Below are 27,135 nucleotides of genomic sequence, written 5' to 3' on the forward strand. Positions count from 1 at the left end.
TCTGTGAGTCCGTAAAAGGTCTTGAAATGCTAACATAGAAACATAAAAAATATGAGCAGGAGTAGACCATTCTGCCCTTTGGGCCTGCTCCACCATTCGTTATGATCATGGCTGATCATCCAACTCAATTGTTTGATCCCGCCTTCTTCCCATATCCTTTGATACCCTTCACCCCAAACGCTATATCTAACTCCTTTTTGAAAACACACAATGTTTTGGCCTCAACTGCTTTCTGTGGTAATAAATTCCACAGGCTTACCACTCTCTGGGTCAAGAAATTTCTCCTCATCTCAGTCCTAAAGGTTTACCCTGTATCCTTAGACTATGATCCCTGGTTCTGGACATTCCAACCATCGGAAACATTTTTCCTGCATCTACCCTGACTAGTCCGGTTAGAATTTTGTACGTTTCTATGAGATCCCCCCCTCATTCTTCTGAACTCCTGCAAATATAATCCTAGTAAACTCAATCTCTTCTCATACCTCAGTTCCGCCATCCCAGGAATCAGTCTGGCAAAAGTTCTCTGCACTCCCTCTATTTCTCTCTCCTCAGATGCTGCCAGATCTGCTGAGTATTTCCAGCATTTCCTGTGAAAGAGGAATATATAGCTGTTTGCAAAACTGCTATATATTGAGAAGGGGAAATTGGCTTTTATATGCACCTGTCAAATAGGTAGACTGTTATTATAATATTTTGGGCATTCCTGGCTGGAACACTGACTGCACATGTTCTTTCTTCTCTTGGAATCATCTGTGGAGGCACTGTGCTCTGAGGTTGTGCGGTGCACAGCACACCATAAACATTCTGGACACTATAGCTGATGCATACTGAAAAGCACTTATTGATCTGTACAGGGCATGAAGCTCATCCTCAACATGTTTGATGGCTTGTTCAATTGCATATCTGGTTGTCATATGCCTTTTACTGTATCACTCCTGAGCCTCATTAGTCGGTTTCTTGTGAGTATCATCTGCCACATTTTAAATGGGTATCCCTTGTCTCCAAGCAACCAGCCATTAAATCTGCTTTAAGGTTCAGAGATCAGGGAGGGTCAACTGCCACGGAACAGAAGCATCATGGTAGCAGCTGGGAATCTTAAATACATCTGTTTGCATGAACATCTTTTTGGAGTAACACACCAGCTGCATATTCATGCAGTAGAAACCCTTACAATTGATGCATACGCCTGTGTGATATGGGGCTACCTTAATTGCCACAATGTGGTCTTGCCCTGCTGCAGAAGTAGCTAGCTGTCAGGGACAAGGGGTGTGACTGCAGCTGAGGCAAGCAAAGGGACTCTGAGGGCAAGTGTGCAGGGGTGTCTACAATTGTCCAACATGTTTGAAGTTCTCTCAGCTTGCTTGAATGAGAGTGGAGGCTGCAGGACTCGCCACGACACCATGGCATGGGAAGACATTTAAGTAGAGGGAGCGCATAAGAATGCAGTGGTAGTAGGGGACAGTATAGTGAGGGGGCTGACACTGTTCTATGCAGCAAAGAGTCATAATCCAGATGACTGTGTTGCTTGCCCAGTGCCAAGGATTGGAACATCTGCTCGTTGCTAGAGACGTACTTGGAGTGGGATAGGGAGGATCTCATTGTCATGGTCCACTTGGTACCAGTAACATCGTGTTAGGACCCTGGACCAGAATCCCAAATTACATAAAAAGCCAGACTAGACCGCAACAATTTTTCTATTTTGGCATAAATGTGAGGATAGAATACTTCATTCCAGAAGTAATTCTGCTGACAAATTATGGATCTTTTATAGTAAAAATAAGCTTTATTTAATAACACAGTTGAAGTATAACTCTCACAAAATGAAGCAACTTAACTTTTAGCAGTTGAACAATAGTTAAAAAATGTAAGGAAATAACTTCAATGTCTGACTTCTCATTGTTTCAGTTCCAAATAAGCAACATTCTCTCAGTTCCAAATAAGCAACATTCTCTCACAGACTTAAAATTCCACTTTAAATACAGTTAACAACCATAAATATACTTGTTATAAGGGGTATGCTCAGTCTTGGAGCTTTCAGAGAGAGATTTTGAGTTTCAAAGCATTTTGCAGACCTCTATCTTTAAACAAACCCCAGCCAGAACTGAAAGCTGTTTCTCTAAGCTACATTCATAACTCCTCCTGTTAACCATATTATCATACGACCATATCAATCAACCTAATCAAAACTCCCAGGGTAAATCTTCATTTATACACAAAAAGCCATGAGCTCTCTCCGAAGTAAACACTACATAGCTAAAATAAGTAATTATATCCTGCTCTCTCGGCATCTGAGCTGCCAGACATACCAACTAACTGTGGCATAAAGCTGAATTTTAAAGATTTTCCTAAAACAAAAATATATATATATTTATATCTAGTTTAACTACTATCATCACGCATAGGTAGAACAAAGAAAGAGGCTCTGAATAGAGAGTTTGAGGAGCATGGCACTAAATTAAACAGAACCTCCAAAGTTATAATCTCTGGATTATTACCTGAGCCGTGTGCATATTGGCATGAGATTCATAAAACTAGAGACATGAACATGTGGCTCAAAGACTGGGGATGGAAGAAGTGGGTTTCAGTTTGTGGGGCATTGACATCAGTGCTGGGGAGCTGTACCGTTGGGATGGCCAGCATCTGGATCATGCTGGGATCAGTGTTCTTGCAAAGCGCACACCGAGAGAAGAAGAGGGCTTTAAACTAAATAAGTGGTGGCGGGGGTTCTGAAAAGGAGATATGTAGGCTTACAAAGCAAAATGATTTGGCAGCATTACGAGGCAGCTATTGAGATAATGATACCAAAGTACGTTAGGAAGGGATAGAGTATACAAACATAAAAAACAGCAGCAAATAGGGTCAAAAGGGGACAAAATGGTAACAAGTCAAAATTACTAGTTCTTTACTTAAATTCACATAGTATTTGGCACAAAATAAATGACAGTGTACCGGGGCAGTGCTGGAGGTAGGTGGGCAAATGGTGGGGGGAGGTTTGCAGTGGGGCTATGCAGAGGGGTCATGCAGGTATGGATCACAACGGGGACCATGACGGGATGGGCATGTAAGGGGTTATGACAGGGTGGGGCATGTCGGGGGTCAACCAGAGGACTATCGTGAGGGCCCTGTTGGCCCGAGTCAGGGTGGGGGGGGAGAACATGCCTCCAATGAAGGGGGGGGAGAACATGCCTCCAATGAAGGGGGAGAGGGAATCTGATGTCCATGGGGGGCAGGAGAGGATCTCCCAGTGCACCTTGAGATCAGGGCACTCCTACGACGTGGCGGCTGAGTGCTCTGAAGCCAGTTTAACCAATGTGTTTAGGCTCCGTCCCCCCATACCAGCGTCAAGCTTCCAACTCTCCAAAAAGTGACTGAGTGTCAAAAGATTGTGATGCAGAATGCACCTGCGAGAGTGGTGCAGTTCACCTCATGTTTCTTGCTGTTGTGACACTTAGAAATGTTTTGGGAAAATCGCTGCCTATGTGATTCACCCTGTAAGATGTTCATTTGGTGCTCTTTGTCATATTTCTTGACATTCTTTTCCTCACAGCCATAATTCGTTTGTTCAACGTTGTAAATTCTTTTAGTAGAATGCGGATTATCCTTCTAAATATTCTTCTCTGGGAAGCTGGTCTAGCCCAACAAGCTTTTGCAATGCGAACCATTTTGCCATAATTCCTGCACTGATTACCCTTGCTCCAGCATTCCATCACTGAATGGCCCATTTTGGTACATCTGTGACACATTTGTTGTTGTTCTGACTTCTTATGGGCAGATCCCAACTGTCTTCATTCCTGCACCAAATTGTGAAGATTCTTTAGCAGCCAGTTCCATCAACATTGCAATTTCCACTGCTATCTTTAAAGTAAAAGCATGTTCAGTGAGCAATCTTCTTTGGATAGCCTCATTTTGAAGACCACAAACTACACAATCTCAAAGAATATCTTCTAATGACTGACCAAACTCTCAATGTTGTGCCAGCCTTTATAAGGTTGCCACAAACTGAGCAACACTTTCACCTTCCACTTGATTCCTTCAAATCAACTATTCTGCGATGATCAGTGATTTTGGAGAGTAATGCTCTTGAAGGATCTTTGTCAAGTCATCATAAGCTTCAGTTCCTGGCTTTGCTGGATGAACCAAGTTCTGGAGCAAATTAAAGATTTTACATCATATTGTACTGAGAAAAAGTGGTTCGAGCAACTCATCTGCAATTTTATTTGCTTGCACAAAGCACTGAAACCACTCTAAATAGGAACTCTGTGATTCACTTTCTTCACTGAAAGGGCCCATGGATCCTAATTGACCCACCATTTCTCTTGCAGGCACTAGCAACACAAGACTGCTTCAGGATATGTTTTACTGTCTTCCCAGTACTCCCCCTTTTACCCTGGAGACCACTGACTTGAGGTATTATTTCTAAATGGCCCCAGCTGTACAGCAAAGCATCCGCTCTTTTCAAACATGTCAGATACGAGCCTGAAATTTCACCCTTCTCTGATCGAAAAAACATAGAGAGGGTTTTTCTTGCTTGTCTACCTGGCGTTGGCATATCAGTCCTTAATCATGTCATTGCTTCTCCCCAGCCTTCTAATATTCAATGTGTGAGGACCCAGAATGATTTTTTTCTCCTACTTAAGATCTTTTCTCGATGCAACAAAATTCTGGCTCATAGCAAATTTTCTTTCTGTAATGGCTTAACTATGTTCCCCACGACATCCATGGAGAATCACTTATTGATCTCCCTGTAGAGCTCATTGAGTATGAGTTCTCCTGATAACAGGCAATGCCCTGCCTAGCTGGAACTCATTACCTGAGCCTTTTATAAGGCAGATCCAGGATTGGGCCTGCTGGACTGTAGTCCCAGACAGGGACTAGTGTGTGTACACACTAATGACTCAGGAAGCCTGACTGGAAAGCAAAATAGTTTATTACAGAATGCAAAGTAAAACCACAACCATGATGTATACATACTAGTCCCCCTGTTCATCAGATGTCATTATCTTTGCCAGGCCACCAGAAAGAGCTCCTCTTTTATCTTTGAAATTCCTGGGTGGCCATTGTGCAATTCTTGAAGTATTGGTCACTGGCCTGGATGCGGGACAACCACTCGGGCTTCCCACAAGATGCCATTTTCTGTACTCAACTCCTGATATTTAGAGAGATAAGGTTTCAAATCCTCCATAGGATGCGCTTGTGGTCCACCACTTAGGATGACGTTATGTAGTTTCACCAATGTGGGGTCCTTTTGGTCCATGTCTGGATTTGCTTGGTGGATATTGGCAGAGTATCCGTGAGGTTCTGAGTCATGATGATTTCATCCATCTTTGGAGGAGAAGGCATGTTGATGGGTAGTGGCAGGCAGCTTAAGGCATCTGGATTGGCTATATGTCTCGCTGGATGATGCTGTAAGGTATATTCATAGGCACCTAATAGTAATGCCCATCATTGGATCTGAACTGATGGAAGGAATCACTTGTTTTTCCTGAAGAGGGCCCAGCAGATGTTTGTGGTCAGTTGCCATGGTGAAATGCCAACCGTAGATGTACAAGTGGAGCTTTTCCATTGCGAACACCATGGCTAAATCTTTTTTTTCGATCTGGGCATACTTCCTCTGTATCTGCCAGAGTTTGTAATGCATACGCGATTGGATGTTATACCTTATTGTCTTAATGGTGCAATAATACCGCCCTTATCGCATAGGCGGAGGCATCACAGGTTGCAATGAGTGGTCGCAGGAGGTCATAATGGGCTGGTGTATTTATTGGCAGCAACTATTGTTCGACGTTTCCAAAGGCTTTCTCTTCATTGAAATGAAATAGGGATAATCCAGGAAATTATAGACCGGTGAGTCTCACATCAGTGGTTGGGAAGCTATGGAGAGGATTCTTAGGGATAGGATTTACACACATTTGGAAAAGCATGGCCCAATTAGGGAAAGTCAGCATGGCTTTGTGTGGGACAGGTCATGTCTTACTAACTTGATCGATTGTTTTTGAGAGATGACGAAGGTGATCAATGAGGGTAGAGAGTGGATGTTGTCTTCATGGATTTTAGTAAGGCTTTTGACAAGGTCCCTCATGGTAGGCTCATGATCCAGGATGACTTGGCTGCTTGGATTCTGAACTGGCTTGCCCATAAACGTCAGCGAGTAGTAGTGGAAGGCTGTTTTTCTGTTTGGAGGTCCATGACTAATGGTGTTACACAAGGATCTGTATTTGGACCTCTGCTGTTTGTGATGACTTGGATGAAAATGTAGATGGATGGGTTAGTAAGTTTGTAGACAACACAAAGATAGTTGGAGTTGTGGATAGTGTAGAAGTTGTCAAAAAATACAGCGGGATATAGATCAGTTACAGATATGGGCGGAGAAATGCTAGATGGAGTTTAATCCGGGCAAGTGTGAGGTGCTGCACTTTGGGAGATCAAACGTTAAGGGTAAGTATGCAGTTAATGGCAGGACCTGAACAGCATTGATGTACAGAGGGATCGAGAGGTTCAAGTCCGTAGCTCGCTGCAAGTGGCCGCACAAGTAAATAGGGTGGTAAAGAAGGCTTATAGCATACTTGCCGTTATTGGTGAGGCCATTGAATACAAGAGTCAGGATGTCATATTGCAGCTTTATAAAACTTTGGTTAGGCCACTCTTAAAGAGTATTGCATTCAATTCTGGTTGCCATATTACAGGAAGGATGTGGAGGCTTTGGAGAGGGTGCAGAAGAGCTTTACCAGAGTTCTACCTGGATTAGAAAATATGAGATATAAGGAGAGGCTGGACAAACTAGGATTGTTTTCTCTGGAGTGGCGGAGGCTAAGGGGAGAGCTGATAGAAGTCTATAAAATTATGAAAAGCATAGATAGGGTTGACAGTCAGAATCTTTTTCCCAGAGTTGAAATGTCTAATACTAGGGGGTACTAGTTCAAAAAAGCTGTAAGGGGCAAAAATGCTGCTCTTCACATACTCCACGGATATCAGCCCTTAAGATCTGAACCAACTGGTCCAGGCTATAGAGAACATCATGCACTGCGTGCAGGACATAATGCTGCTCTTACATGCACTCCAGGTGCTGCCACTTGTGGCTCTCCTTGAAGTAGGCCATCCTCTCATGGCAGAGCTCATGTACTCCAAAACCCAAGATATAGTCAAGCTCATCTGTCCAGGGACTCCTCCATTCGCAGTGCATGAAATTTCACAGCCTCAAGGAATTCAGAGAGATGGCCACACATCATCTGCTCCTGCTGCTTCAGCAATAGAATCACAAACTGTGACTTCTGAAGCCCTTCCGCCTGTCCCCTGGAGCAACACTCTGATTATCCACCCTCCTCTCAAGGAGATTGTTCATCGATGCATTTGCATTAGATATGTCCTCCTGCAGACTAGTGCTCTGCTGCTTATGCAGTGCCAATGACTAATGAACCAACCAAGGTGCACATATTTGCATCGGTGCCTGGTGCACTAGTTTGATACTTAACGCTTGGACATCTCTTCCTCTTCCTGAAGCCCAAGGGATTCCTCAGCTCATGGGGATGGGCATAAACTGCTTGGACCTGTGTGAAACCAAGCAGAAATCACAAGAGGTAGGCAGAAGACCAGGTAAGTTGCGCAGTGTTGGAGCTTTTCACATCACCCAATGCTTGTCATACTGTCAAACTACATGTAGCGCATAGCCAGTCCTACCCACCCAACTTTCCTTCCCCCTGTCCACTGCCGAAAAAACCATTCTCCCAAACACCATCCCCAGAACTCCCACCACCGCACCATACTCCTGTGAGCCTTTTTCACGGCAATGCGTACATGGAATGAGGGAACTCGCCATCACCAACGCAATCTTGCGAGGGACCCTGGCAATGTTCATAGCTCTCCTCTCCACAGCCTGCACTGCCCTCAGCAGCAGCATCCAGCCCCGTCCGCACTATCTTGCAGGCTTTATGTACCCGTTTCTCCTGTAAGGGCAAGAGAGAGAGGGAAATAAGATTATATCACAGAGTCACAGAATACCACAGTGCAGAAGAGACCCTTTGGCCCATTGAATCTGCATCGAACCATGAAAGGCCCTGACCTGCCCACTAATCCCACTTGCCAGCACTTGGCCCATAGCCTTGAATGTTATGGCGTGCCAAGTACTCATCCAGGTACTTTTTAAAGGATGTGAGGCACGAGGCTCTACCATCATCCCAGGCAATGCATTCCAGACCGTCACCACCCTCTGGGTAAAAATGTTTGTCCTCAAATCCCCCCTAAACCTCTCACTTGTAACTTGTGGCCCCTCGTAACTGACCCTTCAACTAAGGGGAACAGCTGCTCCCTATCTCCCCTCATAATCTTGAACAATTCAATCAGGCCGCCCCTCAGTCTGCTCCAGAGAAAACAATCCAAGCCTATCCAACCTCTCTTTATAACTTAAATGTTCCATCCCAGGCAACATCCTGGTGAATCTCCTCTGCACCCCTTCCAGTGTGTCCATGTCCTTCCAATAACGTGACAACCAGAACTACACACAATACTCCAGCTGTGGCCTCACCAAAGTTCAATACAACTCCATCATGACCTCTCTGCTGTAGACTGCTGCATAGAGAAGGGCAGCTCCTCCACATAGTTTGTGATATAATTTATTTATCAGCAGGTGAACCCATAATCACTGGGCACTGCATCAGTGTCCAGGGTACACAATCCTGCAAAGTTGATGAGCAGCATGCACCTTCTGTATCTCCACTGCTCGGCATGTTGCAGTTACGAGCTAAGGGGAAACACTGAGTAGCTGGAAGCCTCGCTCACCTTTCCAGAACGCAGCCAGTCATGGAACTTGGGGGGGGGGGGGGGGGGCGGTGGTGGCACGGTGGCACAGTGGTTAGCACTTCAGGGACCCTGGTTCAATTCCAGCCCTGGGTGACTGTCTGCATGGAGTTTGCATGTTCTCCCTGTATCTGTGTGGGTTTCCTCCAGGTGCTCCGGTTTTCTGCCACAGTCCAAAGATGTGTGGGTTAGGTTGATTGGCCATGCTAAATTGCCTCTTAATGCCAGGGGGATTGCAGGGTAAATACATAAGGTTATGGGGATAGGGCCCTGGGTGGGATTGTTGTTGGTTCAGGCTTGATAGGCTGAATGGCCTCATTCTGCACTGTAGAGATTCTATGAAACATCTCCGGGCACGATAGCCATGTTTGATGGTGCTCCCCGAAGGCATACATCATCTCTGTGACTTGCACCCATGCCCACTTGGTAAGGATCAAGGACAACTGCAGCCCACTGAGTGCAGGGTACACCTCCTGTTGCTGACCACCTGCATGAGCAGATCAGGTACTGGTTGCAGAATCTTGGTACTGAAAGGCACAACTCTCCCGGGTTGCCGAATTACTGCAACATTCTGACAATGTACTTAGGTCAGTGTGTGTGTTTGCCTTTTATGGTGTGCATTAGTAATTAGACAAGAATACATGATAGTAGGGGACAGGTGAGTTGTGGATTAAATATAATGATGGATTTGTCATGTGTGGCCTCACTGGTGTATGAATACCAGTGTGGCATGGCTTGTTACAGTGTGGCCAATTTCTAGGAGGCCAGAGCTGCTTGAGTGACACATTGTATTAGAAAGATGAGAGGGTATGAGTAGCCAGGGGTTTGCTCAGTGGTATCCCTCCTCTGTTATAGCAGAAGAGGGTACTGTGAGGGGCAGTAGAGTTGATAGATGACTGTGGGGAGCAACCTCTTAGCTGAGCTGCTGTGCTCAATTACACCACTGTGCTGGGACCTGCTCCAGTTGCACATGACAGATTGCACCCACATGCAGGGGAGAGCAGAGCCAGGTTGGGCCAGCTGGCCTTCAGTCCTGAGCGTGGCTGAGGCAGCAGAGTGAGAACTCTGGAAACTTACATTGGGTTGGGTGTTAACTGAGATTTATTTTGTGCTGAACCAACTATAGCTAGGACATCAAGCTATTGGCCAGCAATGACAGCAATAATAAAATAAATATTTACAGAATGAAGTTCAGCCAGCACTTCCAAGGATACTTGTCGGTGTCACTACAAATCATGAACCTCCTGCAGCACAAAGACAGCGGTGAAAACCAGTCTCTTATCAGCCCATGCTGAGTGGTCCACTTCTGCCTCTGTGTTGGTATGGGAGACCATAGGCCTGTCTGGAATCTGTTCTACCGCCCCCAGATGAAAATTCGATCGGCCGTCACTGCTGGAGGTGGGATCACTTTGTATTAAAAATTCTTCCACAACCACGATGAAAATCTGGTCCCTTCTCTTTTGTTTCAGTCATTTGTCATAGGGATCATATGTCAGATGAGACCAGTCCAAACCAGCCAGGGTTGAATCTTACATTTCAAATACGCAATTTTCTTTCAACTGTATCCTGGTATTTAATTCCCTGGCAAAAGATGACGGACAGGATAGTTTTGACTTTGGCAACAGTGTAGAATCAGCCATCTGTCACGGACCTCACCTGGTTTGCAAATTGAGAGATGTTTAACAGGAAGCTGATCCAATATTGTTCATTTTACACTATTGTCCAAAGATAAAATTATCCCCACGATCTCTTAATTTTGAAACAACATCTTGGGAGCAGATTTTTTTAAGGAAAGAGAATGTTTTAGGAAGAACCAAGCAGAAAATTATCCCTTGTTAAATAAATAAGCCAGATTTTATTTCACTTCTGTAATTCTTATAACCCAAATAAAATAAATAAAATGTTATTGGCAATCCTAGCCTGGATTTGCATCTCCAACATTTATGTTAAGTTTATACAATTGTGGGATGAGAATAATTCCAAAGATTCCAATAAATATCTTTATTGCTTTTTCAAGGTGGTTGGTCCTTCATCTGCAGGATCTTTTCGAGAGAGACCCAGTGGACCTACAGCTTTTCGCAAGTGCTATAAACGAGGCGATTTCCCTATTGCCCTGGAACATGGTTCACATGGAAATCGAATAGCTTGGAAGGTGAGTACAGTCATGACAAGCACTGCAACACAAAGTAATATTTCGTATTGCCAAACAAGGTTAGTTTACAAATTAATCAGATGGATTCATTTCTCAGCAAAAAGGGGCAAGAAAAAAGACAGGTCTCCTGAGTCAGCTGCCCACCCTTGCTAACAATTAAATTATATCCAGCAAAAGAGTTGAAAGAATCAGCTTTCATTTGAGAGTATTCTCTCCTGGCCAATCCATCTCCATTTTTATGAGGACCTGGCAACCCAGGCTATTTAAAACAGTCTATCAAGTGATGGAACGAGCTAAATGCATCAAGCAAGCAGGCATTTATCTCCCGAGCTTCACCTCTTCTTGCAGGATGTTTCCAAATGGAAGGTTTAATTACTTAAATGGATAGGTCAAGATTGTATGCCCTTTGTGATGTGGAGCAGAATATAAATGAAGGTCAATCCTTATTCCATTACCTCTTTTAATAGCTGCAACACATGTTGTCTATGTGCTGATATGCAGCTTCAAATGGCCCTATCTTTCACATTTATCTGACAAAAGGTTAATTAGCTTCAAATCAAATGCATTATTTAATGAATGCACTCATACTAATATGCATTGCATAAAATAACAGGACGGTTCATGTGTGAAAATTGCAGGGCACTTAAAAGTATACTTTCCTGCGAATCAGCCAGGTTGAAACACACAAATTATTTACAAAATGGAATACATTCATTTTTATTGCACTCTCTCTGTTTCAACTGAATGTTAAGTTTATTTTGGCAGTATTTTCAATTACAGAGTATTCTTCAGTGGTTTTGGGGGTATTATTTGACAAAGTAGTATTGTTTCATCTTCATTCCATATAGAATTCAATAGTGTTAACAAAATTGTTAGAATGTGGAATGTAATATACACAAGCAACATTTGAAGTGACTTATTTTGATGATTTTGTTACTGGACAAATGGAGGTTATTAGAAAATGTTTGAAGTAGTTTGGAATGGTAATCAAGAAAATGTTTGGTATGTCAGTTAGTCATACTTCATGGAAACATTAACAAATAAAATTGGACATCAAGGCACATAAGGAGATATCAGGATAGGTGACCAAAAGGTTGGTCAAAGGTTGGCTTTAAGGAGAGACTTAAAGGAAGAGAGATGTAGCAGAGTGAGGTTGAAGAGGAATTTCCTGAGTTTAAGGTCTAGGCTGCTGAAGGCACAGCCATCAATAGTGGAATGATGAAAATTGGATTTCTGTTTTTCAAGGACTGTCATTATTTTCCTTCTCAAGTAAAACACTCGTATTGACACATATTAGAAAATGCAAAGTTAATAGTTTGTGATTTTCTGCTCATCCCCTGTCTCTTCTTCACTGCACTTGTCCAAAAAAAAAGCATTTAGATAGTTACATGGGTACGATGGGTATAGAGGGATATTGGCCAAATGCGGGCAATTGGGATTAGTTTAGGGTTTTTTTTAAAAAAAGGGCGGCATGAACAAGCTGGACCGAAGGGCCTGTTTCTATGCTGTAAACCTCTATGACTCTATGTAGAAAAACAGTGTAACTTTCTAATTATGTTGCAGGACCGGGGTATTGGGGAATGGGGCAGTTGCTGAGTTATGGAAGGGGTGCATATTTTTGGTGAAAGGCTTGGAAATAACATTTTATGAGATCTCCTTAAAGATTGATACCTGAAAAATAAATAAGTAATAGTTTCTGTAAAAATTGCAGGAAAAAATTGCATTTGTTCCCTTTGTATTAATATAAATAAACATATAGCAGTATTTGGAACATAGCAGTATTAGACACTCTTTACTCCCATTGTCCCTTGCGATAAAGTTCCATAAAAATTAAAATTAAACTAATTTGTTTCCTTTTGGCAAAACTTTGCAACATTTTTTTTAGTGTCATCAGCAGATTGTGCTCAACGAGATATGCTTAAAAACTTCCAGGAACCATTTTTCTTCCGTGGTTGTCTTGAAATTCTGAGATAAATAAGTATAAATTAAATAAATCATTGTAAAAGGTGAAGATTTGCTCTGCATTATTCCCCTAAGCTTTTCTGCAGTTGTTGATTTTCTCCTCAGTAGTATCTGAGTTTGGTTGTCTTATTATACTTAGTTGTAGTAGACTGGATAGGACACAATATATATATGGGGTTAGGTAATCCTGTGATAGCCTTTGGGAGAAGATGGGAACAAAGCACAACTTCCATCCAGCCTTGATTCAAATCCAGGAGTATTAGCATAATTTGGATGGGAGCTTGCGCCATTTCTTGTTCAATTATGGTGTCTGCTTGAGTTAATCAGAGGAATATAGATGTGGTAGAATATTGTCGTGCGAGTCCACCAACTGTATTGGCTAAACAACTTTTAAAAATTGCCAAGACAAATTTCAAATGTGTCTCTTTCTCAGTGGCAATTGATCAATCTGTGATTGATTGCCCTCGGGAAACAAACCATTGAAATTATCGCAGGGCCTAATTCTGCCAGATCAGGTCCAGACGTGAAATCCTCCTGCTTTATTCGGGCATACCTAGCACTGTGAGGAAGGGAGGCAGCTTTGGCAAGAGCACTGCAGGATAATGTCATCCCACTCGTCCCATTTCTCTCTGTGAAGTGCTCAATGAAAGTTGCAGTTGCAAGATGTATACACCCTTCCAAAAATGGGATGTCTCAATCATTAAAAAATCTTTTAGGTGCAAATGCAACCTGGAAGCTTTGGACTGTTATTTTATTGAATCACTTCTGCTAACAGTGAAGGAATTAGGGAGCCCCATGAAATCAGCATTCTCAAAAAGCACACGTTACTGTTGGTAATACCTTGAAAGCATTTGGAACATCAAACCTTTTATTGATTAGGGATGTAGAACCAATTTTTACATTTTGAATTTTACATAACCTGATTACCTGTAGTGGAGAAACAAAATTATTGGCTGAACAGAATTTTTTTTTTAAATGTTTAGAATGATTTATCAAATTTAAAGGTAACAGGAGTGATTCTCTAACCTTGTCGCTCCTGGCACAGATTGTGCTGATCCCGGAAAATAGCGTGCTGGCCTAAAAATTGGTTTTGGCACTCGGTGCCAAATAGTTTGTGATCCTCCCTATCCCTTTCTAATGGTGCGAACCAGATTGCACCCAGAAAGGGCACGAGGCCACTAACATATTTAAGGTAGCATTTAAATATGCATAGCCCATTTGACTCACAGCTAACAGGATTCTCCGGCCTTCGGGGAATGATGCGAGAATGGCAAGAATCACTGCTGGTCTCCACCAGCGGAGGCCTGGCGCGATGGCCACTGTGAGGACTCAGAAGCTATTGAAGCCCCCTGGTGGTCAGGAGCATGGCTAGGTGATGCCCATCAGGCAGTGCCCACCTGGCAGTGGCCATCTGATACCATCTGATAGCAGTGTCGGCCAGGCACTTCAGCAATACCAGTTGGGCACCGCCAGTGTGCCAGAGGCAGTGCCAAGGGATGGGGCCTCAGTGAGTGATCTGATAAGGGGGGCTATGCAGAGGGGGGTCATGCAGGGGTGGATTATGTCAGGGGTCATGATGAGTAGGCGTTTCAGGCGTCAGGCAGTGGGGCATATCAGGTGGACCCCGATGCTAGTGACTCTTGTCAGGGAGGGGGTGGAGGAACATGGTGCCGATGAGGGTGGGGGTCCCGATGTCCGTGGGGAGAGAGAGGGGGTCTCCCAGTGCACTGTGAGATTGGAAGCCCTTGTGAAACGGCACCTGAGCCCTCTGATCCAGACTCACCAGTGTGTTTAGAACCCCCAACCCTTCCCCCCGTACCCACACAAAATTCCCAAGTAAGAAGGACCCCTGTCCAACCAGAGGCCTCAAACCACACCCTGCACCCCACAAGAGAGACAATCCGACATTGGGATCCCCTCAGGTCATGCCCCCTCATAGCCACTGTCAGCCCCCACTCAGGACCCTTCTCAGGATCCCCAGTGTTAACCTTGCACTGCCCCCTTGCACCCTAGCAGTGACATCCTCACTGGTGCCTTGAACTCCCAAGGGGGGGCCGGGGAGGCAAGTGCTGTGCCCATTATTATGCATGTAGTTGGGAGTTTGCCCCTTTTAAGAGAACAGGTCAACTGATCCAGAGCACAAGCTTGCTAGGGCAGTATTGTACTTGCTGTGGTACTGGCATGATGTTGAATGAACCATTCCTGTTCGTTTTACACCTACTTACCTGCTAATTCCTTTATAGTCCATAATTAGACTTAATACTAACTGGTGACGAGGCTGAGTCACGGTCCACAGGCTGCATATTACCGCCGGGTATTTGGAAGAAGGGAGTAAGATCAGACATCACCCAAACTCCGAAAACAATGTGAACTGACAAGGTAGCAGGGTAGACTTGCAAGGAACACGCCTAGGTTTCGAGGGAAGGATTACGAGGGGACTTGGGCTGCATTCGACGTCTCAAAAAAAAAGGTACTTGCTGGGTATCAGGCGGTGGTCATGAGGGGTCTTGTGTTACAGTCGGCGGCCAGAATAGGAGAGGAAATTCTCAACCGAGAACAACGAGATCGTCGTGGGAAGCAGTCACGAGGGTACTTGGGCTACATTCGACGGGAAGAGTAGTGAGAGCACAGCTGGCGAAGAAGCGGCTGGCGCCAAGATAGTGAAACTCGGGCTGCGAACGGCTACTGAACACGAGTGGTGGGAAAAATTCTCGCTGGCGGGAACAGAAAATGGTGGGCCAATTTGGAGCGATGGGACTGTCCAATGAAGAAATAGAGAGCTGGACGTTACATATGGAGCATTGGCATTCATACTTAGACAATAAGGTGATAGAAATTTTTCTCAGCACCATAGGGAGTAAGATGTTCGCCATTTTTAATTTTATAAAAGAGTACAGCCAGAAGGAGAGTCCATCGCTCAATTTGTAGCTGTTAAAAAGACAGGCAGAGCACTGTGAATTTAATGCATTTGTTCAAGATGCTTTCCCCAGGACCATTTAGTTTGTGTCCTCTGTAATGAAGCAATCCAATGAAAATGCTAACAAAAAAAGTCTTAGGAGGCGATCTTACCAAAAAATTCTAAGTGCTGAATGATTGTGAAAACAGTAGAGAATTGCACACATTCTTTCGGCGAGCTTCAGACACGACCTTATGCCACTTAGTGCAAAAAGAGAGTTGAAGTGTGATTCATGCCAGTCGGGGGAGTGGACAGAGACTATTCTTGCTGGCTGCTTACAGCTAGAGGGCACCATTGCACATGCAGTGATCTCTATGTTCTGTGTAAACTGTACATAGAACACTTAAGATCTGTCAGTCCTCCCACCCCTCTGATATTAGTTCCCCATCCCTCCTGGATATCTTGCCCTGCAAGTAAAGAAAAGTGCAAATTCTTTAGAGATTCAATCGAATACCTGGGCCACGTCATCGATTTTATTTTATTTATTACTCCCAAGCAACATGATTTAATTTGATTTATTATTGTCCCATGTATTGGCATACAGTGAAAAGTATTGTTTCTTGCGTGCTATACAGACAAAGCATACCGTTCATAGGGTACATAGGGGAGAAGGAAGGAGAGGGTGCAGAATATAATGTTACAATCATAGCTAGGGTGTAGAGAAAGATCAACTTAATATAAGGTAGGTCCATTCAAAAGTCTGATGACAGCGTGGAAGGAGCTGTTCTTGAGTCGGTTGGTATGTGACCTCAGACTTTTGTATCTTTTATCCAATGGAAGAAGGTGGAAGGAAGTATGCCTGGGATGCGCATGGTCCTTAATTATGCTGACTGCTTTTCTGAGGCAGTGGGAAGCGTAGACAGAGTCAATGGATGGGAGGCTGATTTGCGTGATGGACTGGGCTTCGTTCATGACCCTTTGTAGGTTCTTGCGGTCTTGGACAGTGCAGGAGCCATACCGAGCTGTGGATCAACCTGAAAGGATGCTTTCTATGGTGCATCTGTAAAAGTTGGTGAGAGTCATATCAGACATGCCAAATTTCCTTAACCTCTTGAGAAAGTAGAGGCATTGGTGGGCTTTCTTAACTCTAGTGTCAGCATAGAGGGACCAGGACAGGTTGTTGGTAATCTGGACACCTAGAAACCTGAAGCTCTCGACTATTTCCACTTCATCTACATTGATGTAGACGAGCATGTCCTCCACTATGCTTCCTGAAGTTGATGACTATCTCCTTCATTTTACTGACATTGAGGGAGAGATTATTGTTGTCACACCAGTTGATCCAGGTTCTCTATCTCTTTCCTGTACTCTGCCTCATCACTTTTTGAAATCCGACTCACTACGGCAGTGTCATCAGCAAACTTGAAATTCGAGTTGGAGCGGAATTTGGCCACACAGTCTTAAGTGTATAAGGAGCATAGAAAGGGGCTGACGTAATGGATGACATTATAAAGGCTCCTAAACTAGAGAACATATTGGAATTGTGTTTGTTCTTGTGGTTGGTCAATTACTATAGCACGTTTGTGCCAGATCTGGCCACCATGCTAAAACCTTCACACCAAATGCTTGGTAAAGCCCAACCATGGAGATGGACCCGGGGTGTGAGGAGGTTTACCCGGAGGTAAAACAAACCTTAAGAAGATCAGAAGTGCTAACGCATTTTGACCCGAAGTTGCCACTAAAATTGACCTGCAATGCCTTGCCTTATGGGATTGGTGCTGTATTGTTGCATATATTGCATATATTGTCTAATGAAGAGTATAAAGACCCATTGCTTTCACGTCCAAGTCTTTGATGAAAACAGAAGAAAACTATGCCCAGGTCAAAAATAAAGGATTGAGTATTGTGTTGTAACATCACAGGCCCTCACCACAATTTTGAACCATATACTGGAATACCATCCATGGCAACAGCACACCTACAAAGGTGGACACTACTTCTATAAGTGTATTCCTACGATGTACGATACAATATCAACAATCAGAGAAGCATGGCAATGCAGATGCTCTTTAAAGGTTGCCTCTCCCTGGAGGAACGGATGTTCCTGATTGGAATTTAAAATTTATGTATTTTTTATCAAGACGATAAAGCACCAGTGTCTACAGCCCAGATGCGAAATGCTAACCAAAATGACCCAGTCTTAAGTCTTACAAGGGAACACTATTCATAGAAATCAGCCTGATTTACGTCCCTACCTGTCCAGGAAGTGGGAGTAGTCCATATCGGATAGATGCCTATTGTGGGGGATGAGAGTGGTCATTTCCCTCACGTTAAGAGGGAAGGTGCTGGAACAAGGACAGTCAGGTGTGTTGCGAATGAAGGAGATTGCCATAGCTATTTTTGGTGGCCAAGTGTAAACTCCCAGATTCTTGTGAATCCTGTACTCTAGTATGGAATGCGCTGCCATTGTCACCCATTCACCGATAGGAACAGCCTGAAGCTCATTGGCAAAGGATCCAAGTTGACTTCTCATGTTCAGGGAAGGACAAATGCTATTGATAGTGGTCGATGCCCACTCAAAGTGGCCAGAAATAGCAATCATGAAGTTGTGGTCCACAGAGGCGGTATAGATTGACTTGATGAATTTTTTGCTAGATTTGGAAATCCTTAACAAGTGGTAGGCAACAATGGGACACAGTTTGTGTTGAAGCATTTGGGGTGTACCTCAACCACCAAGGAGTCCGATGGGTGGGGTTGGCTCCGTACCACCCTTTATTTCTAAGCGCGTATCATGCAATGACCCAGTGTTCCCCAGCATCTTTAATGCTTAATCAGAAACTGAAGACCTCATTTGACCAGCTGTGACCTTCAGATGAGACGAGAGAAGTGGTGACAAAGAACCAGGAAGGTCAGATGGCCCGAAGGGAGGGGAATTCCAAGTCAAGGAATTTTCAGAAGGGAGAGACCGTGCTGGCTAGACATCGGGTGAGAAATGGGTCCCAGCGATGGTCATGGTCCAGATGGGGCCATTGTCATTTACAGACCAAGGATGAGTTGGTCTGGAGGAGGCACGTGGATCACCTGGTTGCCACACTGCATCAAAGGAGGGAAGTTTGCTCAGATCCTGAAGTGTTGTAGATGAAGCCAGAGGAACCGACTGAGTCTAATGTTCCTGAGGCAGTGGTAGTCTCCCCCAGAGAGGAGACATCGCAGGGCCTATGAAAGACAGTAGTTAATCTCAAAAGGAAGCAATATGTATGTGATGAGAATTTCCGGAAATTCAGGGATGGATGCCCGAGAAGGCTCCTGAGTCAAGGATCCCCATCCTGAGACAGGCTCCTGTGGTCAACCCCTCCCTTCCCAGCCCAAGCCCTCCCAACCCCCAGGTCCCTTGCGGAACCCTCCCTCAGCAGCCTGGCAGCAGCAGAGAGACTCATGGGCACAGCACTTGCCTCCCTTCCCCCTCTCAGAGTTAAGTCACCAGCTCCACGTTTGTCCAGATCTGCACCAAAGCCCTCCCAGTGGACTTCTTGCTGGGGTGGGGAACGGGGGGGGATTCCTGTCAGGGGCTAGCGCACTAGGTAAATCCCGGCCATCGACGATCTGTGAGACCCTTGCTGTGTTATTTTGTAGAACTCCCCAGAACATTCCAGGCTTTGGAAGGGCATCTTCAGCAGTTCTATTGTGTGATTGATAGAGCTTTTGTGGAGCCGTGACTTGCATTTTACCATTCCTCTATCTCATTGTGAGAATTCCTGACTCATCATCAGTGAAGCCCAAAGAGGGTAGCCCCTGTCACTGAGTATCCTTCCCTGCAGATGTATTTGTGGATGGAACAAATGTGCGAGTTCTGAAGAACATACATTGTGGCTGCAGCCTGGAAATCAGGCACTGATCTGCATAATTTTCTTCCTGTTGTCACAAACAATTGTTGAACATTTATGAAATACATTTGCTTTCTGCTGATGACTAATGCACAATAGTCTGATCATTGCCGTATGTGTGTAGTCGATGACTCCTGCACACATGGAAAGCCAGGTATGGTCCCGAACCCCACTGATCTTTCAACCTTCTCTGGCACTGTCTGACAGAGATTTGCAGGTAATTAATTCATTTCTCATAATTCATAATTCAGATCAACTTTTCTCCTGGAAGTTAGAGGTGTCGACTAAAAACCATCAGGGACATGATTCTGACAGCTTGGGATTCCCATGCTCCTCCCATTAAATTTGCAAGGCTGTAAAAATTTGATTCAGAAGTATGTAAATTTGAGTTATCAAGTTTGACAATGAGCTAACCACCTTCCCTTTGCTTCTGAGTGAAATTGCCACCTCACTTCATTCTTGATGCTCTTTTGCTTGCTTTCTGTTTTCCTGCTATCAGGATTCCAATCCAAGTCCTCCTGCACAATTATATATGCTCACCCACCATGTTTCCAGCTCTAGCGGGTTTAATTAAATTCCATCCATTAACTCTATACCACTCTCCATAAATGCTGCCAAACCTGCTGAGTATTTCTAGACATTTCTGTGTTCATTCTGAAGCAGTTATTTTCATGCATCCTTAGTGGCTCTTCAGCAGAACTCATATGCGTTGCCTGTGTGCAACTGGAATCCTTTTTAAATATGATTTATTGCTCTTCAATGTTTTGATTTTGTTCATTCATGGGAAGCAAAAATTGCGGGAAAAGCCAGTGGTGGTGAGCCACCTTCTTGAAGCTCTGCAGTCCATGTAAAATAGGATGCACAAATAGTATTGTTCGATGGGAGTTCCAGGATTTTGAGGCAATGATAATGAAGGAACAACATATATTTCCAATGGTGTGTGATTTGGAGGGGAACTTGCAGGCGCTGATGTTCCCGTGCACCTGCTATGCTTTGTCTTTCAGGCAGCAGAGATGATTGGTTTGGAAGGTACTGTTGAAGACACCTTGTCAAGTTGCTGCAATGTATCTTGTAAATGGGACAGACATCTGCATTGAGTAGTGGAAGAAGTTAGTGTTTTTTTTAATTTATTTGTGTTGCAAGTAGGCTTACATTAACATTGCAATTAAGTTACTGTAAAAATCTCCTAATCGCCACACTCCAGTGCCTGTTCGGATACACTGAAGGAGAATTTAGCATGGCCAATGATCTAACCTGCAAATCTTTCAGATTGTGGGAGGAAACCAGAGCACTCAGAGGAAACCCACACAAACACAGGGAGAACATGCAGCTTCCGCACAGACAATGACCCAAGCCAGGAATCGAACCTGAGTTCCTGGTGCTGTGAGCCAGCAGTACTAACTACTGTGCCACCATGCCACCCATATGTTTAAGGTGGTGCATGGGATGCCATTCAAGCCAGTTGCTTTGTTCTTGATGTATTCAAGCTTTCTGAGTGTTGTTGGAACTGTACTCATCCAAGCAAGTGGAGAATATTCCATCACACTTCTGGAGGAGAGCTCCTTGCCAGAATATCCAGCCTCTGATGTGCTCTTGTAGTCTTCTGGTTGGTCCAGTTAAGTTTCTGGGCAGTGGTGACCTCCAGGATGGAGGGGACTTAGCAGTAATAGCATTTTTGCAACTAAAGTGAGGTTTAGTTAGATTCTTCCTTGTTGGAGATGGTCATTACCTGGCATGAATAACACTTGCTACCAAGCCAGACTGTTGTCCAGGTCTTTTTGCATACAGGCATGAACTGTTACATTATCTGATGAGTTGCAAATGGAACTGAACACATGCAAACAACAGTGGACGTCCCCACTTCTGACCTTATGATGGAGGGAAGGTAATTGGTAAAGCAGCTAAAAGTGGTTGGCTGAAGACACTGCTCTGAGGAGTTCATGCAGTGATGTCCTGAGGCTGAGATGATTGCGCTTCAGCAACACAACTATCTTCTCCTGTGCTCGGTACAGTTTCAGCCAGTGGAGAGCTTCCCCACAATTCCCATTGACACTTAGTTGAATGCATTCTTGATGTTAACGGCAGTTCCTCTTACCTCACCTTTGGAATTCTGCTCTTTTGTCCATGTTTGGATCAAACCTGTAATGAGACCTGGAACCAAGTGATCTTTGCAGAACCCAAACTGAGTACCAGTGAGCAGGTTATTGGTAATGCCACTTAATGGCTTTATCAGTTACATTTTGCATCACTGTGCTGATAATTGAGAGTAGGAAGTGGTCAGATTGGTTTGGATTTGTTCTGCCTTTTATCAACATAACTAGACAATTTTCTACTTTGTTGGGTAGATACCAGTGTTGTAACTGAGCGGGAAAAACTTGGCTAGGTGTATGGCTAGTTCTGGAGCACAAGTGTTCAGTATGACAGCTGCAATATTTTTAGGCCCTTAGTCTTTGCTGTATCCAGTTGGTTCAGCTGTTTCTTGATGTAATTTGGAGTGAATCAAATTGGCTGAAGACGAGCATTTGTGATGCTGGGACTTCAAAAGGAGGCTAAGATGGATCATCTACTCAGCACTTCTAGCTCAATCACAAAGTGTGATGTAAAAATTTGCATATTCAAAGGTATGACACCCCAAATGTGAGAAACACAATATATGCTGAAAGCAATCTCTTTAAATTTAACGTGCTCCTCATTACATGATTCATGGGTGTTATCAGGTGTGCAACATCATTTTGTATAAAACTGCTGAATTATAAAGGCCCTCCAATGAAATCAATTAACACATTATATCTACAGAGATGTTAATAGTTATGCAAAGTCTCTGCATAGGTTCCCTGTGGAGACAATCCATAATTTTGGATTCTGTGTTCATAATTACCGAATTGAACTGTAATTGAATACTAAAGATTACAAAGGAAACGGTTTAAATAGAATGTGAGTTGTTTTAAATGTACCAGCGAAAATGTGCAAAGCTACTTTTTGGACTTAATGATTGGTTGTTTTGACTCTCTGTTCAATCGTGTGTCTGTGTGTGTGAACATGGTAAATCAATTCAGATATTGCTTTGCAACATCCAATCGTGGATGAAGTATAATTTCTTTCAGTTAAACACTGGGAAGACTGAAGCGATCACTTTCAACCTCCAGGACATATTCTGTACCCTTCACCAACTCCTTCACCTCCCACGTCACTGTGTCAGGTTGAAGTTGCAGTTTGCAACATTGGCAATTTATTCTCTCTGAAACTCATTGCACATCTTTGTATCACAAAGACTGTCAATTTCAACTTCATTAGCATGACCTGCTTCTGTTCCTACTTCAACCATTTGAACTGAAGGAAGGTTTATAGTGGGGTTCCCCAGAGGTCAGTGTTAGGACCCCTGCTTTTCTTGATACACATTAATGACCCAGACTTAGGTATACAGGGCACAATGTCAAAATTTGCAGATTACACTGTGAGGAGGATAATGTTACACTTCCAAAGGACATTGACAGGTAGGTGGATTGGGTGACCAAATGGGTGGAAAGTGCAGAGCAGTGTGCAGTGATTCATTTAGATAGGAAGAATGAAGAGAGGCAACGTTAAATAAAAGGTACAATTCTCAGGAGATGCAGGAACAAAGGGACAAAGCTGGCTGGCAGTGGCAGTTATCTATCAATCAGCTCAAAGTGATCACCTTGAACAGGTGTTAATTATCGTAGCAAGAAGCTGAGCTGGCATTGCATCCTGGGAGTGAGTCATCAGCGCTCTGTAAAGTAGACAGGTTTGCAAACTGCATATAGAAAGGGGACACACAGAGAGATGATGTCTGAATGTGACATAGACTAAGTACAAAGTCGGAAATTTGATTCAAGTGGGATTTTGGTGCAGAGAGGAAATGCAATGATCCTTTTCTTTTTTCAGCTTATGGTAGCTGGTAAATTTTCTTCCTTTGTCTCCATGCTAGGAGATTGTAACTTCCTATCACTTTAGCTATGTAAGTTAATAACTAATTGACTATTAAATAAATAAGATTAGACAGATGTGGCAGGGATGGTGGATTGAGGTGATGGCAATGTTTGGGAATCTTTGGGAATGTATAGAGATCCTGGACAACCATTTTTGCAGTGTCTATAGTTTGTGCAACTTTGACCCAAAGTTGCTGAGCTAGAGTTTGAGCTACCAACATTGCAGAGCATAAAAGAGAGGGAGGGTTATTTGGATGCTTTTTCCAAGAGGCAGTTACACCTCTTAGGTTAGGCAGAATTTAGAGTTGGTCAATGGTGACGAACAGAATGCTGTGACAGTGAGTCAGACAGGTATAGGGAACTGGCTTGTAGTGATGGGGGAGCCTGAATCCCTGATTTTGTCTAACAGGTACAAGGTGCTAGCTGTGTCAATCTGGGCAAGAACTGCAGGATGGATGGGTGCAGGTTGCCATTCAAGTGGGGGGAGCATAATGGAATTTAGCAGTGATAGGAGACAGCATAGTTAGGTGGATAGATACCATTCTCTGAAGCCGCGACTGAGAGCTTGAAGAGTTGTGTTGCCTGCCCGGTGCCAGGATTAAGGACATCTTACAGCTGGACAGGAACTTGGAGTGGGAGAAGAAGGATCTAGTTGTCAAGGCCAATGTGTGAGATCCAACGATCTTGGTATAAGGTATAAGCAGGAATGATGTTCTGCTAGGAGAGTTTGAGAAATTAGGGTCCAAATTAAACACAGAACATCAAATGGAATCATCTCTGAATTGTTACCTGAGACACACCAATTGGCATAGGGTCAAAGAGATTAGAGAATTAAATGGCTGAAAGAATTGTTTGGGAAGAAGGGTTTAGATTCGTGGAGCTTGGGTATCAGTACTCAGGGAGGAGCGATGGGCTCCACACCAGGCTGGAACCAGTGTCCTGACCAGTCACCTAACTAAGTTGTGGAGAAATGGCAGATGGAATTTAATCCGGACAAATGCGAAGTGATGCATTTTGGTAGATCCAATTTAGGTGGGAGCTATAAAATAAATGGCAGAACCATCAGGAGCGTAGACACACAGAGATCTGGGAGTACAGGTCCACAGATCCTTAAAAGTGGCAGCACAGGTGGAAAAGGTGATGAAGAAAGCATATGGCATGCTTGCCTTCATCAGCCGGGGCATCAAGTATAGAAGTTGGCAAATTATATTACAGTTATATAAAACGTTGGTTAGTCCACATTTGGAAGACTGTGTCCAATTCTGGTTACCACACTACCAGAAGGACGTGGAGGCTTTGGAGGGAGTACAGAAAAGGTTTACCAGGATGTTGCCTGGTATGGAGGTATCAGCTATGAGGAGAGATTGAATAAACTGGGATTGTTCTCTCTGGAAAGACGGAGGCTGAGGAGCAACCTGATAGAAGTTAATACATTATGAGGGGCATAGATAAGGTGAACAGTTTTCCCCAAGGCAAAAATAACAATTACAAGGGGGCACAAATTCAAGGTAAGGGGGGAAATGTTCAGTAGAGATGTGTGGGGGAGGTTTTTTACACAGAGGGTGGTGGGGGCTGGAATGCACTGCCAAGTGAGGTGGTTGAGGCAGACACGTTAGTGACATTTAAGACTTATCTGGATAGACACATGAACAGGCAGAGAATAGAGGGCTACAGGCGGTGGGTCTAGATAGGACAATGTGATCAGCGCAGGCTTGGTGGGTCAAAGTGCCTGTTCCTGTACAGTACTGTTCTTTGTTTTCGCGGAGAGATGGGAGAAAGGTCAAGGCAATGGAACAATGTAGCGATGTGACGAAAGACAAGCAATGTAGGACAGAGAGTTTAACATTAATTGTGTATCGGAGAATAAAGTCATTGCAAGAAATAGTAGCAGTAAAATTAAATTAAAGTTTCTTTGTCTGAATGCATGAAGCATCTGTAATAGGATAGATGAACTAGTGGCACAAATAGAAGTAAATTATTTAGATTTAATCACCTTTACAAGGACATGATTGTAGGTAATGAAGGTTGGGAAATAAATATTCCAGGGTGCACAATATTTTGGCAACACCAGGTTAAAGTTCAACGGGTTTATTTGGTCGCACGAGCTTTCAGAGCGCTGCCCCTTCATCCACTCACCTGATGAAGGGGCAGTGCTCCGAAAGCTCGTGCTACCAAATAAACCTGTTGAACTTTAATCTGGTGTTGTGAGACTTCTTATTGTGCCTACCCCAGTCCAACGCCGGCATCTGCACATCACAATATTTTGGAAAGACAGACAGAATGGCAAAGGAAGAGAGTAGCCCTGATATTAAAGAATGACATAAGGACATAATGAGAATGGATCTCTCCTCAGAAAATCATAAAGTAGAATCAGTATGGACAAAAAATAGGAATACCAAGTATCAGAAAACACTTCTGGGAGTAGTTTATAGGCCCCTGATCAGTAGTTAGACCAATGGACAGAGCATTAAACAAGAAATTATTGGAGTTTGTAACAAAGGCAATGTAATAATTGTGGGTGACTTTAATCTTCATGTGGACTCGGGCAATCAAATTAGAGGTTGAGAGGATGAGTTTGTAGAATGTTTTCATGGCAGTTTTCCTGGAACAATATGTTGTGGAACTGACTAAGGATAAAGCTATTTAGGTCTGGTATTGTGTAATGAGGCAGTGTCACTTAGTAATGTCATAGTAAAAGATCCACTGGGAAATTATGATCATACCATTAAATATCATTGAATTCCATGTAAGTTTGCAAGTAACATACTCCAACCACAATCAAGGATTTGAAACTTAAACAAACCCCCCTATATAGGTATTAGGGAAGAACAGGCTAAAGTTGATGGAATAAATATTGCAAGTTTACATCTGCTAAGGAAATCAAAATAGCTGTTTGGGTGAGTACAGTTGGGTAGGTACTTACTACACCTATCGATTATAATTGTTAAGACATCATTCTGTGATTCATTGTTTGTCAGAAATCTATTCTGTAATAACAAAGAGCGGAGAAGAAGAGCCGTTGTTGATATTGTTTGATATTAAAAGGATTAATTTAACTTAGAGGTAAGACATGGCAGGAGATCTCCATGCCATGACCTGCTCTTCTTGCTCCATGTGGGAGACCAGGAATGTTTCCAGTTCCCAGGACCAGCATGTGTGCAGGAGGTGACTCCAGGTACAGCTCCTGGAAGCCCAAGTTTCAGAGCTGGATTGGCATCTGGGGACACTGTGGAGCATCTGTGAGGTGGAGAGTATTGTGGATAGAACATATAGAGATGTGGTCACACCGCAGGCTCAGTCTCCACAGGCAGGAAGGGAATGGGTGACCATCAGGCAAGAGGACAGGCAGCGCAGCAATCTCTTGTGGCTATTCCCCTGCAAAATAGATATACCGTTTTGGATACTGTTGAGGGGAAAGGTCTCTCAGGGGATAACAGCAGCAGCCAAATTTGTAGCACCATGATTGACTCTGCTGCGCAAGGGAGGAGAAAAGGGAGCAGAAAT

The 27,135-nt window shown here is 43.7% G+C and overlaps 1 protein-coding gene across 5 annotated transcripts in view; it reads left to right on the forward strand.

Moving 5' to 3' along the window:
* The window catches only part of LOC144504574 (parkin coregulated gene protein homolog), a 357,038-nt gene that overhangs the window by 87,423 nt on the left and 242,480 nt on the right, over positions 1–27,135 (forward strand). For all 5 annotated transcript variants that reach the window (XM_078230135.1, XM_078230137.1, XM_078230136.1 and 2 more), the window contains one exon: positions 10,808–10,942. In XM_078230135.1, the coding sequence (XP_078086261.1) occupies positions 10,808–10,942 (135 nt within the window). The remainder of the gene's footprint in view (positions 1–10,807; positions 10,943–27,135) is intronic.

The sequence above is a fragment of the Mustelus asterias genome, chromosome 15 (genome assembly GCF_964213995.1).
Source record: "Mustelus asterias chromosome 15, sMusAst1.hap1.1, whole genome shotgun sequence".
Lineage (NCBI taxonomy): Eukaryota > Metazoa > Chordata > Chondrichthyes > Carcharhiniformes > Triakidae > Mustelus > Mustelus asterias.